The sequence below is a fragment of the Spermophilus citellus genome (assembly GCF_964194105.1).
Source record: "Spermophilus citellus genome assembly, chromosome: 15".
Classification (NCBI taxonomy): Eukaryota; Metazoa; Chordata; class Mammalia; order Rodentia; family Sciuridae; genus Spermophilus; species Spermophilus citellus.
In genome coordinates, this window is record NC_138195.1 from 71,794,888 (window position 1) to 71,810,779 (window position 15,892).

At 43.6% G+C, this 15,892-nt stretch overlaps 1 protein-coding gene across 8 annotated transcripts in view; it reads left to right on the top strand.

Annotated features, from left to right (window-relative positions):
- The window catches only part of GBF1 (golgi brefeldin A resistant guanine nucleotide exchange factor 1), a 127,349-nt gene that overhangs the window by 97,455 nt on the left and 14,002 nt on the right, over positions 1-15,892 (top strand). For 5 of the 8 annotated variants that reach the window (XM_081268342.1, XM_081268335.1, XM_081268336.1 and 2 more), the window contains 16 exons: positions 1,534-1,652; positions 2,277-2,385; positions 2,878-2,938; positions 4,003-4,057; positions 4,764-4,862; positions 7,718-7,865; positions 8,212-8,435; positions 9,268-9,433; positions 9,876-10,087; positions 10,395-10,493; positions 11,047-11,241; positions 11,806-11,995; positions 12,614-12,754; positions 13,079-13,167; positions 14,876-15,078; positions 15,602-15,725. In XM_081268342.1, coding sequence (XP_081124468.1) covers positions 1,534-1,652; positions 2,277-2,385; positions 2,878-2,938; positions 4,003-4,057; positions 4,764-4,862; positions 7,718-7,865; positions 8,212-8,435; positions 9,268-9,433; positions 9,876-10,087; positions 10,395-10,493; positions 11,047-11,241; positions 11,806-11,995; positions 12,614-12,754; positions 13,079-13,167; positions 14,876-15,078; positions 15,602-15,725 — 2,234 coding nt within the window. The remainder of the gene's footprint in view (positions 1-1,533; positions 1,653-2,276; positions 2,386-2,877; positions 2,939-4,002; positions 4,058-4,763; positions 4,863-7,717; positions 7,866-8,211; positions 8,436-9,267; positions 9,434-9,875; positions 10,088-10,394; positions 10,494-11,046; positions 11,242-11,805; positions 11,996-12,613; positions 12,755-13,078; positions 13,168-14,875; positions 15,079-15,601; positions 15,726-15,892) is intronic. The other 3 variants (XM_081268338.1, XM_081268339.1, XM_081268337.1) reach the window with 2 other exon arrangements.

Sequence of the window (15,892 nt, forward strand, 5' to 3'; positions counted from 1 at the left end):
TCATTACACCATGCCACCTTGGGAGCAGTTTTCCTCTTGTCACTTTTAGAGCTTTATGATGTGCCTGCCTTTCTCCCCTACTTATGCTCTCCTTTCAGGACAAAACATCAGTGGAAAGTCCTTCAGAACAGACGTGGTGCTAGAGCCAGCAATCCAGGCAGTTCTGCAGGACTCCCATAGGTCTTGATGGAGGCAACTTCTTGGCCTACTCCTTGTGGCTATTTAACATAGGAGTGGGAGCAGAGTTCTCCCTTGGCAGCATTTGTGTTCACTTCCAGCTTAATGCTGGTTGTGTGACCTCCAATTTCTCCCCTCTTCTTATTCACAGATGAAATTCTTCCTACTCCCCAACTGGTTAGCCTCCAGTCCTGTTTAGCTTGTTTAGTTTCTTTCCTAATACCTGGCTGGTTAAGCTGGCAATAAGATTCTTGATCAGTGGGCCATGTTGTTTTAAATAAGAATGAAACAAAAGAGCTGAGCACAGTGGTACATGTCTATAATCCCATATACTTGGGAGACTGAGGCAGGAGGATCACAAGTTCCAGGCCAGTCTGGGCAACTTAACAAGACACTGTCTCCAAATATAAAATAAAAAGTGGATATAGAGCTGGGCATGGTTGTGCACACCTGTAATCCCAGTGGCTCCAGAGCATGAGGCAGGAGGATCTCAAGTTCAAAGCCAGCCTCAGCAAAAGCGAGGCACTAAGCAATTCAGACCTTGTCTCTAAATGAAATACGAAATAGGGCTGGGGATCTGGTTCAGTGGTCGAGTGCCCCTGAGTTCAATCCCCATTACCCCCAAAAAAGTGGATATAGATATAGCCCCAATGGTAGAGTGCCCCAAGGTTTAATCCCCAGTACTACAAAAAAAGAAAGAAACCAGAAAGACCTCTGATCTGCTGTCATATGGCACCCAGATAGGACTATTTGGTGGCAGTGACCATTCATTTCCTCCCTCTTCTCCTCCACCTCAGTTGTGCCTGAAATACAACTCCAAAAGCCACCAGAGAGAGAAGCAAAGAGAAAGGCTATAATTTTGTCATTCTAAGCTCTGTCCCTAGTTGGTGCTTTCTCTAGGCCCAAAACTCATTATTTCCAAGTCCTACCTTTATAAATTGAGTAGCTTAATGCCGGTGATTCCCAGTATGTAGTCCCCTTGCCAGCAGTATTAACTTTACTGGGATATCGTTTGAAATGTAGATTCTTAGGCCCCACTCTAGACCTGCAAAATCAAAAACTCTGTAAGTGGGCCAGTAATTTGTATGTTTAATAAAGTACTACGAGGTAATTCTCCCATACCTAAGTTTAGGAAGTACTGTTTTACCTAGTAGGATTGTGCTGAGGAACTTGCTAAAGCCAATTTGAGGCAAAAATCCTTAGGTACTCAAGGAACCATAGGTTTAGGAACTGGAGAGGAGAAAATCAGAGTCTCTTAAAGCAATCCATAGACAGGTTATCTCCTTTTCTCTCTCTTCTCCATAACGTTTATTCTTCCCTTTCCTTTTTTTTTTTTTTTTAACTCCCCTGGAGCAGATCCCACACATGAGGGCACAGCAGAGGGCATGGAAAACATGGCAGATGCCGTCACCCACGCCCGTTTTGTGGGCACAGATCCTGCCAGTGATGAGGTTGTCCTGATGAAAATCCTTCAGGTAAGCTGGAGGGGAAAAGCAAATTAGGATAATGGCTAGGGACTGGTGCCACAGTTCTACTTACCTAAGGCAGCAGGCAGCATGGAGCAATGTTTTGACTCTACTGGAGCCTAGGGACCAACTTTATTTCCAAACAAGCAGCTTGGGTACCCAAAGTAAAAGCTCTTTCTAAGGAAAATAATTAAAAGCTTTAAATGCATTGATATCAAATACCGAAAGCCCTTAATACACTTGTACCTCTGGCAGACTGTATTTGTCCATCTGTTGGGCTTGTGGGCTAGGGCTGGAACTACTTCTGAATTATGTCAGGGTTTTACAGAGGGAAGAAACAGTTCCCAAGCCAAGCTTTGGAGAGACTCTCCTATCAGGCCAAAGTGAGCTTGCCAGTCTTGCTAACCCTTTTTTAAACTCGCTCCTGGGCTGGGAATGTAGCTCAGTGGTAGAGCATTTGCCTAGCATGTGTGAGACCCCAGGTGTTGCAAAATAATAACAACTTTTAAAATAATAAAAATTCGCCCTTCAGTATTTCACTAGGAGATTGGACAGTTACTAGGCAGCTTTTCTTCCCACAGGTAAACCTCTTTTTACCCAGCCTTCTTTGCCATCTTCTCTTTGTTCTGACAGGTTCTGAGGACTCTCTTACTAACCCCAGTGGGTGCCCACCTAACCAATGAATCTGTGTGTGAGATTATGCAGTCTTGCTTCCGGATCTGCTTTGAAATGAGGCTCAGTGGTAGGTACTTGAATACTGGCTCCTTCACGATTTCTGGGGCCAGTTATTGGGTGTACACATAAGATACTGTCTCTGAACCCCAAAGAGATGGAAAATTCTACCCTGTGGAACCATAGAGATCTAGAAATGTCTAGTAGACAGCTGTGAAAGCTAAAATAGAGACCTCAACCCATTATGCCAAGATAGGAGTGTAGGGATGGATCCCAGACTGACTCAGCCCCAGCACCAAGTCTCCCTCCTTGGGGATTCTGGGATTGACACCAGCCTGCCAACACCAGAGAATATGGCTATAGTGCCCCCCTTTTCCCTGACTCAGTAGTGCCACCTAGTGGGCCAGTGAGATTATGGCTACCAGGGTGAGCTGGAGCTGGTTTTAATAAGTTTGGCATAATCCTTGGTAAACAAGGTTTGGAGGGGAGTCTGCTCTGAGAAGCCTCCTGATAATAGCACAGCAAGTAATGACACCTGTGTTATTTGTTTTTGCCTGTGCAGAGTTATTGAGAAAATCCGCAGAGCACACTCTCGTAGACATGGTGCAGCTGCTCTTCACAAGGTAAACCTGCTGCTGTTTGCTTCAGCCCTGCTGCCCAGGCCTCTTGAGTCTGCCTGCTTCCATACAGCCACTTCAGGGACTTGTCCAACCCCACAGCCACATCACAGGCCACTGGGATTATGAATCGGCGTAGTTCTCTGGGCCCAGGGTTAGTGAGCAAGGGAGAAGGAATAGGGAGCTGATTTAGCCTCAGGAGGAGGAGGAGGCAGAGTGTTATTTATTCTAGGCTGACAGACCTAGTTCTGCTTTCTAAACTTGTATCTGTTTCTCTGTTGGTAGCAGCTGGGAAAGAGAATCCAGAAAATAAGTCAAACTTAAAAGAGTATGGAGAAGGTTACTGATTGATGTGGGAGAAAGCTAGGCTAGGGTGACCACCAATCATGAGAGCTGATCTTCTATCCCTCATCTTGGTTTGCCCAGGACTGTCTTGATTTTAACAAAGTTCAACATCCTGGCAAATCCCTCAGTCCCAGGCAAACCAATATAGTTGATTTCCCAAGTTAAGGCCTCATACTAGGGCATTTTCCTAATAGACCTAACTGCCTATTTCATGTATGTCCTTTCAGTAGACTCTCTTTGAGAAGAGCTGAATTGATGGCTTTAAAACCTCCCTCTGGAATTTCTTTTCATTCTCAGATCTATAGATAATAATCCTTATTATCTAGACTAGACTGACCCCAGACCATGATACAAGGAGTTTCTTACTCCTTAGGCTCAAATTTACTGGTTTCAAAACTTGAACCGGCTTTTTACTTCTTGCTGTATGCCTAGTCTCCTGGGATTTTGATAGTTTGCCCTCTCCCCATCTCTTTGCTTTCAGCAATACTTTCCAAAGATGAAAAGAGGCTCCCCACTCTGAGGGCACTTAGTCACCTTGCTCTAGTGACTACCTTCTTTGTCCAAGTCATATATCCCCCAATTCCTTTGGCTCTTTGATAAAACTCTCAAGAGTGAAATTAGCCTGCTTCTCTAACTAGATTTTACTAAAAGACAGGGATGCTCTGATACAGAGCACCTTTGGCTGTAGTTGGCAATAATAGTCCATGGGATTCTCTATCTTGTAGGTTACCTCAGTTTAAAGAAGAACCCAAGAGTTATGTGGGGACCAACATGAAGAAGGTAGGATCTGCAAGCTGATATGCTATCCCTCATCCAAACCTTAATCTTCCAACTTCAGTGCTGTGGCCCTTGCTTAGCAAAGACATGCTTTTGCCTAGACAGTTCTGCTTGGAATCTGCTGTCCTTTATTGAGAAATCTATTCTCTCCCAGATGCTACTCCTTCCCAAACTTTTTCTTTCTGGCCTTTGTTGATCCACCACATAAACTGGTGAGCCAGTCCTTTATGGAAATAGAGTAAGTCCATCAGACTGGCTAAAAAATGTATGTTGACAAAGGTAAAAGTCCAGCCATCCCCTCAGGGCTCATCCTTGACAGCAGGTAGGTATCCTAGAGAAGCTGTGCCCCAAATCCTACCCTAATACTGGATTAGACAGGCCACATGCCTGCTATATAGTCTCTGTTGAAGAGATAAATCAAGTCAAACTCCAAATCAAAGGATTCTCAAACTGCTACAAGAATGATGGTCAGAAGGATGGCCTCTTTCTATCTTGAACTAAAGCCATGGACTTCACAGGCCTCTGATGAGGATTCTGCTTGTAGCCCTAAAAGACTCTACCCATGGAGATAACCGTTGGCTGTTCAGTGCATGCACCTGACCTTCCCCTGTCCCCTGCCATCCATTCCCATTCCTGCCCTGTGCCCTGTTGGCCTGTGTCTGAGTTTATTTCACTCTGTTTAAATCGTGCGTTTGCCTGTCTTTCACAGATTTCTCCATGTCTCCTCAACAAACTGGAGCTAAGTAGTGGGGAGCAGACCAAAGCCCTGAACCAGTTAGAGAGGGTACTACTCTTTAAGAACCTCAAGGTCTCTCTCCCTCTCCCTCTCCTTTCCCCTTTATTTATTTATTTATTTAAGTGTTTATTTTTATATGTAACACCTGGGTCCCATTTCTATTGTGTAGAGCACAACTTACCCTTCCCTGGTAACACAGCTTGGCTTTGGAAGAGTTGCATGTGTTTGTAGCTTTGCAGTGTTGGGAATTCTCCTGGGGCCTCTTAATTGCCTGGAGGCAGAAGGAACCCTTGAATTTCATATAATGAATCTATAGAGGCTGGGTCCTACTATCATCTTGTGGGGAGGCTGAAGATACACCCTTTATAGGGGAACTACAGGGACCTCCAAGCAAGACCCTTTCCTCTTCTACCCTCTCCCTGTCTCACAACTGGCATAAAGAGATTGAACAACAGTCCCCAAGTCAATTGGGATACCTGAACTGGGTTTGGAGGGAAAAGATAGTCCATCTAGTGGGGCACTTTTTATTTCTTGGTTTCAGTTAAAGGGATTATTCTGAGATTTATATCTGTAGATTAATAAAAAACAAATCTGGTGCCAGGATACCCCAGAACATTAGGAATACCTTGGGATCTGTAAAGATGCCCTTTGTCTCTTCAAAGTCAAGATGCATGGGAGCTTATGGCTAAAAATTATCCAAGTCCCCATATCATTGCCCTAGGAGGAAGAGGGAGAAAGATGGGTAGGGGCTATCTACCACAAAAATATGCATGCCAAAGGTGTGGATGGTGACATCTCAGTTATTGAAGATAAAAATAACTCTCTGTGTGTGTTTGTCTGTTTGTCTCCCTACCTAGGTAGTATATAGGCCTGTGTCCTTTTTGAATGCATTGTCTCAAGTTTCCTTTGTGTGCTTGCATAGTCTCAAGTTGTAGGTCTCTTTGGTGGCTACCCAGCATGCTGCCATGATTATTAACCTAGGAACTGCTCTTTTTTCATAAAGATTTTGCTGGCCTTTTTAATACAGTTTTGTACAGATAAAGTAGGGTAGAGTTCCATGAACGCCTACTGCCTACCCTGCACCAATGACAGATAACACCGCTATACTTTTAAAAAGTTGAGGCATTTGTGAGAACAGACAGCCTTTTCACAACTACTCTAGCTAGCAGGCCAAGAACACTCACTAAAATGACCAGGTTGGAACTACCTTTGCAGATGATAGCGGGAAACAAAGAATGATCCTAATATGGAGGGAATATCAGTGATGATAGTCATTCTTAGTGGAAATAGGACAGAAATGTGGGAACCTCCTGGGGAGAAGAGCTATTTCATAAAAGTGAATATAGTTGTTAGAACTTTTTAAGCTCAGCGACAAATACCAGTAAAGCCAGGAGGTCCTTGTTTTTCCTCATTGATCTCTTTTTTTTTTTTTTTTTTTTTTTAAAGAGAGAGAGAATTTTTAATATTTATTTTTTTTTAGTTCTCGGTGGACACAACATCTTTGTTGGTATGTGGTGCTGAGGATCGAACCTGGGCCGCACGCATGCCAGGCGAGCACGCTACCGCTTGAGCCACATCCCCAGCCCCCTCATTGATCTCTTGAGCTTCTTTTTCTTCAACTTGTTTGGCTCACTGTTCTCCCTGAACATTTTTATCATAACTTGATCTGGCTGAGCTCCAGTGATTCCTGGAAAGAGCATCCTTCTGTTTCCTGTTTAGTTATAGAGCTCAGAACACTTGAAGCTCATTTTTAGGCATATGATTGCAGGTATTTTGGAGATGCAGTGACCATGAGTGTAAATCTAATGTGAGGCTGCTGCTGTTATTAAGAGCTGGGGGAAAGGCTCAGCTTTTGTGCCTGTCTCCTTTATTGAAAGGAGTTTTGGGTAGGGAAAGAAGAATTATGTGATTCCTAAGCAAGAGATCAAAGATTACCCAAGCTCTAGGAGTTTTGGGGAGCTTGAAGAAGGGAGCCTATCCCCAGATATCAGAAGGGATTAAACAATTTTCTTAAAATTGCGTATAGAAAGACCAACAGTTAAAAGGTCAGGAGATCCCATTGCTACCAAAATTGGGAGCAGCAGAGAGCAAGGTAGCAGCATAATATGACCCTATATCCTTAACGCCACAAATAACCTGGAATGCCACTCCTTTCCTAACTCTAAGGAAATTAGTCTTTGACCAATTTTTTTTTTTAGTATAAATTTTTAATATAATTTTTTATACCTTTATTTTATTTATTTATTTGTATGTGGTGCTGAGAATGGAACCCAGGGCCTTGCACATGCTAGGCGAGCACTCTACCACTGAGCCACAATCCCATCCCGTCTTTGACCTATTTGATGTGGAAATTCCAGAGAGTAAAAGATATGTTTTTGGTCTAGGTCCAATCTATAGAGCAATAAGAAAGCTGCAAGTCTGGACAGGAAAGAGTAGCCTCTCATAGAAGATAAGAACTAGGAATAGGTGGCTGTTTTGTAGAGTAGTTGAGGAAGAAAGTCCAGGAGTCCATAAGCCTATAGATCTGAGGCAAATGGCAAAAGAAACCTGCCCTTACCCTTCCTGCAAGAGAGTCATGAATTGTCTATAGTCATGCATTGTCAGATAGCCTGCTTAATGTAACACCCAGGACCTAGGGAAGCAAGTGATAATAAGTGTGACAACTGGCCCTGTCAATTTCCTGCCCCGAAGTAGAATGTTACTTTCTACACATAGGCTACTATGCCACCCTGAAATGGCAAATGTAAAAGCCATGTTAGAGGAACAGGAACATAAACTGATGATCTAGATTCTTAACTCCAGCACAAATGTGGGGTTATAGGCTGTTTTCTAGAGGCCAGAAGGACTAAATGAAGAGAGATTTCTAGGGATAGAGTCTTAGTTCAAATACTCTTAATTTAAGTCCTAATGAAGTGTGATATTTCCAGCTGAAAATGAGAGCAGGAGGCATGAGTGATTCATCCAAATGGAAGAAACAGAAGAGATCCCCCCGGCCGCCACGTCATATGACCAAAGTCACACCAGGTACAGAGCTGCCTGCCCCTACTGGAACCACCTTATCCTCAAACCTCACTGGTGAGTGTTCTGGACTACTTCCAGGTAGAAGAAAATCTTTTTTTTTTTTTTTTTTTTTTTGTCTCTCTCGGGGATTTTGAAATGAAAGACAAACCAACTGAGGAGCTTGGATCTTTTTGCTAGTAGCAAAAAGGGAAACTCTGGGTTAAATCAGACTGTGACCATTGAGCAACCTTCCAATGTCTTATAGTTGCTTTCCTTTCAGAGGAACTCTGCTGTAGAGACAAGTACATTGTCTTGTACTTAGAGATAAATATGAGATAAATGTGCAGAGCCCCAGTACCATGGAGGGTATGTATTGCTATGCAGTCACTCTCTTTCAAGCTTCACTTACTTTTCTTGGCAGGTGGCATGCCCTTCATTGAGGTGCCCACACCCATCTCCTCTGCAAGTTCAGAAACTGCCTCAGCAGTGGTCAGTCCCTCTACAGACAGTGGCCTGGAATTCTCCTCCCAGACTACCTCCAAAGAGGACCTCACTGACCTGGAGCAACCCGGCTCTCCAGGGTATAACACAGCTGCAGAGCCTGGGAGCAATGAGCTAGGGGTTCCTGAACAGCCTGACTCCCAGGTATTGCTTTGGTTTTGATTTTGATTTTGATTTATTTATTTATTTTAGTTTTAGGTGAACACAATATCTTTTATTTATGTGGTGCTAAGGATCGAACCCAGTGCCTCATGCATACTAGGCAAGCACTCTACCACTGAGCCACAACCCCATCCATGCTTTGATTTTTAAAGGCCCCTCTCCAATCTTCCACTGTGGGAATTGGCTTGATCCTTTTGATTCTGTATGCAGACCTTGGCTCAAAAGAAGGTTGGGGTATCGGTTTTCCATTTCCCAAAAGTAGTCATGCTGCCCAGAAGACCTACATCACGACTCACTATGAAAGAAAGCTGATAGGTTTTTATCAAGTTATACATACAGGTAGTACCTGGCCAAAGGGAGGGAGTTGGCCATCTGGCCGTAACTTTTTTTTTTTTAGTTGTAGATAGACACAATACATTGATTGATTGATTGATTGATTTGTGGTATTGAAGATCGAACCCAGTGCCTCACACATGCTGGGCAAGTGCTCTACCACTGAGCTATGTGGCACTCCGACCCCTGGCCATAACTTTTTCTAGAAGGTGGTTATCCAAATTCTAAGCCTAGAAGAGCCTTTACACTCCTAGCTTGTCATAGTAAGTCAATGGTGTCTCAGAGACATTTTCCAAGTCTTTCATCATAGTCCTTCTGCCTTGAGCCATCTTGTATTGATTCATAAACCACTGAGCTGGCCCTGGCCCTCCAGTCCACCAGAGATTAACTTTAAGAACAGGTTCTTCAGGAGAGTAAGTTTCAGGTTACTCTTGCCTCATTCATCCCTCTTCCTGAATTTGCTTGCTACTGGTCATATCAGGAAGGGACCCAGGTGGAAAAGGCCCAATCAGCATCAGTGGAATCCATTCCTGAAGTGTTAGAGGAGTGCACATCCCCTACTGACCATTCTGACTCTGCCTCCGTCCATGACATGGATTACGTCAATCCCCGAGGTGTGCGCTTTACACAGTCTTCTCAGAAAGAAGGTGGGTACTCTCTGGCAGGTTCTGTTCATCTACCTCTCCCATCCTACCTGCTAAGCTGCCTGAACCTAGACCAGTTTGGATCAAGATACTGCTGGCCCTAGTTCTAGGCCATTTTCTATGCAGGAAATGGATTCAAGCCATAGAACTGTTGGCATGGATGGAGCCCTTCCCTAAGTTACACAGAGAGGAAGATTGGTGGATGATAGGAAGTGAGAGGGAAAGCCTTCCAGAAAGGAAGAATTGATCTTTCATTCTGATTACCTCCATTAAATGATACTAGTCTTATTCCTGGGCTTGAAGAGATTCACTTACCTGATATTGCCTTGTATAATGCAGGGCAAGCTAGGTTGAAGCTGCAGGCTAGTTGTTTCTTAATAGGTTGTATAATACAGGGCAAGCTAGGTTGAAGCTGCAGGCTAGTTGTTTCTACTTACCTTCCCAGGCACAGCTTTGGTTCCCTATGGTCTTCCCTGCATCCGGGAGCTCTTTCGCTTCCTTATCTCCCTCACCAATCCGCATGACCGCCATAACTCAGAGGTTATGATCCATATGGGACTTCACTTGCTGACAGTGGCCCTTGAGTCAGCCCCTGTAGCCCAGTGCCAGACCCTCTTGAGCCTCATCAAGGATGAGATGTGCCGCCATTTATTCCAGGTAAGACCAGATTACTGGGCCCCTGGATGTTTTTCAGAATGTCGCAAAAGCACAAGGAGGTTTGGCTGACCATGTAGAGAGTAGGTCCCAAGAAAGCACCTCTCTCCCATTTGGCCAGTAGTCATAGTTAAAGGGTTCTAATAATTCTCCAAAGATTCTGAGCAATACAGGAAAGACTAGATATATTTAGAGCACAGCTCCTCAATGGCAACTTCACCCAGTTTGCTTTCCTGCCTCTCTTCTGGTTGAGCCATGGTCAATTTCAGAAACCTCATGACTTACCCTCCTTACCCTCCCCTATCTCCAGCTACTCAACGTAGAACGGCTGAACCTGTATGCAGCTTCTCTACGAGTATGCTTCCTATTATTTGAGAGCATGCGGGAGCACCTCAAGTTCCAAATGGAGGTAAGTTTCTTAATCTTGGAAGAAAAAATAAAGCAGGAAGATGTATGACATCTTCAGTGGGGGCCAGCTGTGTCAGGCTGCAGTATGTGATACAGATGTAGGAGGATGATTTTAGCCTCCATGGTTTGGTTCATTCACTGGCCTCTGTTATGGAAAACTTCAAAGGAACCAGCAAAAGCTGGCTGACATAAAATGGGAAAACCCAAATATGTGGACTGGCAGGTAAGGTAATCAGTCTCACCATGAATGGGACCTCCTCTTGCAAGTCAAGCCAGCACTGTCCCTAAATTGCAAAAGAGAATTCTAAATAGGGCCAGGTCGGACTCACACAGAGAATACAAAAAGGGCAATAGATAACTTCTTTGGGATTAGGCATGTGGAAGAAAAACAGGCCTTATACCCCAACATGGAAACCAGAGGGAGATGTATTTGGGAATAGGATACCTTAGGTGTCTCTTAATACGTACCTCCTGACTGGGCTTCTGCTTGATGTTTCTGTCCAATTTTCTGTTCTTATCTTGAATCCTTTCTCCACTCAAATGGTTGTTGCCAGATGTACATCAAAAAGCTCATGGAGATCATCACTGTGGAAAACCCCAAGATGCCTTATGAGATGAAGGAGATGGCACTGGAGGCTACTGTGCAGCTCTGGCGCATCCCCAGTTTTGTCACTGAGCTCTATATCAACTATGATTGTGACTACTATTGTTCCAACCTCTTTGAGGACCTCACTAAGCTGCTGTCCAAGGTGCTGAACACTATTACTGGTCTCTAGACTGGTCTATATTACTGAATGTTTCATCAAGGAAATTCTGGTGGTAGTGAATATACTACCTATAGGGATGGGAGCACTTCAGAGATGGGAAACTGGAAGAATAAAGGCATTTTCTTTTTTTTTTTTTTTCTTTTTTTTTTTTAATATTTTTTTAGGGTTGGGATTGTGGCTCAGCAGTAGAGCATCATCTAGCAGATGCGAGGCCCTGAGTTCCATCCTCAGCACCACATAAAAATAATTAAATAAAGTAAAGGTATTGTGTCTAACTACTTCTAAAAAAATAAATGTTTTTTTTAAAGTATTTTTTAATTGTAGATGGACATAACTTTATTTATTTTTATGTGGTGCTGAGGATCAAACACAGTGCCTCACACATGCTAGGCAAGCACTCTACCACTGAGCCATAACCCCAGCCCAAATAAAGTCATCTTCTAAGTAGCAGTGGAAAAATCATAAGTTTCGGGACTTGGGGGGAAATAATAAAGTGTGAAGTATTTTTCTAACCTCAAGTATAATGAATCTATATTTACTTTCCAGAATGCCTTCCCTGTATCTGGTCAGCTCTATACAACACATCTGCTGTCTCTTGATGCTCTATTGACAGTGATTGACAGCACTGAGGCCCACTGCCAGGCCAAAGTCCTCAACAATCTCACCCAGCAGGAGAAGAAAGAAACAGCCAGACCCAGCCAAGAGGCAATAGATGGCACCAGAGAAGCTAACAATAGTGAGAGACATTTCTCTCTATCTCTCTGGCTCTCTTTGTGTTTGTTATGGTATTAGGGATTCTGTGCTTATCCCTTCTCTATTGACTGAGTCCTTGCTCCTGTTATTATATCACTTCTCCTGGAGTATACCCATTTCTGTGTTTCCAGGGTTTGCTGATTTGAGTCACAGGCCAAGTAGACATGTTAGCAAGACTCATGAACTTCTTCCTTTCTCCTCCTCCCCACTTTGATGTTTTTATAGGATTATAATTTCCTTTTGGCATGAGAAGAGGACAGAGATTAAAACATATAGGATTTCTCTCCTTAAAAGCTCCAGGCCTTGCTCTTTCCCATCCTCAGTACCTGCCTGCACTCTAACCTTCTCCATCTCCTCCTTGAGACTGAGGAGGTTGAACATCAGGGGAAATGACTGGGTACTGTCTTTGTTAAATTAAAGAATCTAATTCTTGGCCAACATGGATCAATGACTGCTTACTTTGGCTTGAATTTGTCCTGTCAGTGCTTGCACCTTGTATAGGAGCATACAGATCATCTTAGCTTGGAACTCCACCTCTCCTGCAGCCCTGCTTGGCTTCCCACCCTTAAGTCTTCATATATATATTTTTTTCTCTTACAAGCTGAGAGAGCAACCATTGATGGGAAAGCCATATGCATGGCTCCAGATGTCCCAGGCCTACATTCGCTGAGTGGAGGGCAGCTGTTGGCAGAACATGGGAAGCAGGGATGCAGTGATTTGGAAGAAACTGGTGACTCTGGGGGTGAGTATTGAGTACCATGACCCTAATCCCCTCCCACTGGAAGTTGTGGTGGGGAACAAAGAGAGAGGGGCAGAATGGCCTAGGGCAGTGTTAGAGTGAGCCTTGGAAACTTGCTGTATTTTGCTGTGACTTGCTGTGGCTTCAAACTCAAGAGGAAGAATATTTGGAGCCCCAGAAGGTAGGATTTCTAGGGGTATTTCTGGTGAAAACGAAAAAAATTTCTGAGGTTCCTTCTTTTAGCAGAGACCTTCCAAAAGACCTTCCAAAACTTCCAAAAGTTATTATTCTCTTATCAGTTTTTTTCCTTTCTTCTATCATTTTTAGCTGACAAAAAGTTTACACAGAAGCCACCTCGATTTTCCTGTCTCCTACCAGATCCACGGGAACTAATTGAAATTAAAAACAAAAAGAAGGTATGTTCATACATATATTCCCTAGTGTTCAGCCTTACCCATCTCTATCTGGATATCCTTTATAGGGTTTTAGTCCCAGAGGTTGAGGATGAGGGAGATCCCAGCTGCTCATTGTACAGCTTCCTAAGGTGGTCTTTAGGTATTTTGGGACTTAAGCAATCTCCTAGTCTCCTTTGAATTCCTTCCCTTACTCCTAAGCCATGTAGTTGAGCAGTGCTATTGTTTGCCTGGGCAAATGCTACTCCAGCCAAATGTTACTGATAGTGATGACAGGAGTCCTGGGAGCTGGTGTCATGTGGGTCACCAAAGGTTATTGGTCATTTCTAGCTCTGGTGTAACGATTGGCAATAAAAGGAATTGATATTTATTCTGGTGCTTTAGTAAAGTTCAAATAACTGTTTTTGCTTTTGGTTTTCTTAACACAAAGTAAACCTTTTATTTAACCCTTTCTTTCTCTTATTGCCAGTCTAAATGACTTCTGCTTGTGTGTGCCCTTGATTATAGGGCTATGACTAGGAACATAGGGAGCAGAGTCATCATCACAGTTAGTCCACCTTGACCTTCAAACCCAGGGCTTTAAGAAATAAGCAACCAAAGAAAGAAGGGAATCTAAGCCAAGCAATAAATAAGATGCTGTCTGTTAATAGATGCCACGGATGGGTATAAAACTAAAGAGAAGCCAGATGTATTGGCACACACCTATAATCCCAGTGATTCAGGAGGCTGAGATGAATTCAGCTTAGAGAGATCTCTGCAACTTAGTGAGACCTTGCCCCAAAATAAAAAATTTAAAAAGGGGGCTCTGAGGACATTGCTCAGTGCCACCTCTACCTCTATCAAGTGCCTGAGTTCAGTCCCCAGTACTACAATAAACAAAACACAAAAAACCCTGAAGAATTCTCTATAGTCTCTTTTTGCTGCTTTCCCCCTGATTCCCAAAATGGAGGAGGCTGTCCTGTGCATCTTGAGCACTTAGAAAAGGAGTGACAAGAAGCTCCTCATCCACTTTTTTTTTTTTTGGGGGGGGGTACCAGGGATTTAACACAGGGGTGTTACCACTAAGCCACATTTTCAGCCCTTTTTATTTTTGAGACAGGGTCTCACTAAATTGCTTTGGGCCTCACTAAATTTGAGACTGGCCTCAAACTGTGATCCTCCTTCCCCGTCACTGTATTACAGGCGTTAACCATGAAGCCTGGTTCTTAAGACACTTTTTTTTAATATATATTTTTTTAGCTGTAGATGGACACAATGCCTTTAGTTTTATATGGTGCTGATGATCGAACGCAGTGCCTTCCACATGCAAGGCGAGCACTCTACCTCTGAGCCACAACCCCAGCCTTTTTAGCCACTTTTTTTTTTAATCTTATTTATTTATTTTTTTTTGGTGGGGTTCCTTTTTTTTTTTTTTTTCTTTTTGTCTTTTTTGGAACTGGGGGTCAAACCCAGGGCTTTGCGAATGCAAGACAGACGCTTTGTCACTGAGCTACATCCCAGCCCCCTTTTTAGCCACTTTTAATGAAACAAGAGGATGGGGTAGGGGAAGAAAATAGGGGAGAAAGGTAGGGCCAGTTTGACCCACTCTTAGTTGTAGTCACAAATAACCATGTCCTAGGAGCCCATTAGATGGCCAGCTATGGGTTGTGGTCTGACCTTGTCTGATTTAAGGGCAGAACAGCTCCTGACATTTGTACTATTTCTCCTCCAGCTGCTAATCACTGGCACAGAGCAGTTCAACCAAAAACCAAAGAAAGGGATCCAGTTTCTTCAGGAGAAAGGTCTCCTCACCATCCCAATAGACAACACAGAGGTAGCCCAGTGGCTCCGAGAGAACCCTCGGCTGGACAAGAAAATGATAGGAGAGTTTGTGAGTGACCGCAAAAACATTGACCTATTGGAGAGTTTTGTGAGGTGAGGAAACTATAAGAAATGTGAAGACTAGGGGTGTAGCTCAGTGGTTGAATACTCACCTAGCATACCCTGGGTCCTGGGTTCCATCCCAAGATCCACAAAAACGGAGAAAGAAAGAAATGAGAAATGTAGTTTGGTGTTCAGTCTTGGGGAACAGAGCATCTCCCTCAAAGCAGTCTTAGTTCCTGCTGGTGACTAGGTCACATACTCTTCCCATTTATATTTGTTGGGCCAAAAAGGGACTCTAATGAGATATTTCTGGAAACCCCTTCATTCTGCATGGAGAGCATTACAAAGGGATGGAGCAAGGTTCCAGGGGCACAGGTTTCTAGGCAAGTCTGTTGATGTGACAAATACTAAAGTTAGGGGTTTTGTTAGGTATGACCAGGATCTGCCCTTTGCCATATCCCTTAGCCTCCTCTGTTCCAGTAAGAGGAAATTAGGAGAAATGTGGCTAATAGAGAGCCCAGTGTGTGCAGTTTCCATATGTCCAGGCTCTTCATTCTGCTTCCTTTCCCTATAGCACCTTCAGTTTTCAAGGTCTGCGACTTGATGAAGCTCTCCGCCTCTATCTAGAAGCCTTCCGTTTGCCTGGGGAGGCACCAGTCATTCATAGGTTGCTAGAAGCATTCACAGAGCATTGGAGGGTGAGTCTTAGTGACAAGGGTTAAGCCCTGGATCCCAGATCAGTTTGCTGGCTTCTCTGGCCCCCAACTAAAAATATCCCAGCTCCTATCTTCTATAAAGGCTGAGAGTAACATCAGTGAGCTTTCCATGGAAAGACCAGTTTCTATTAAGGAGTTGGCAAGAGGTT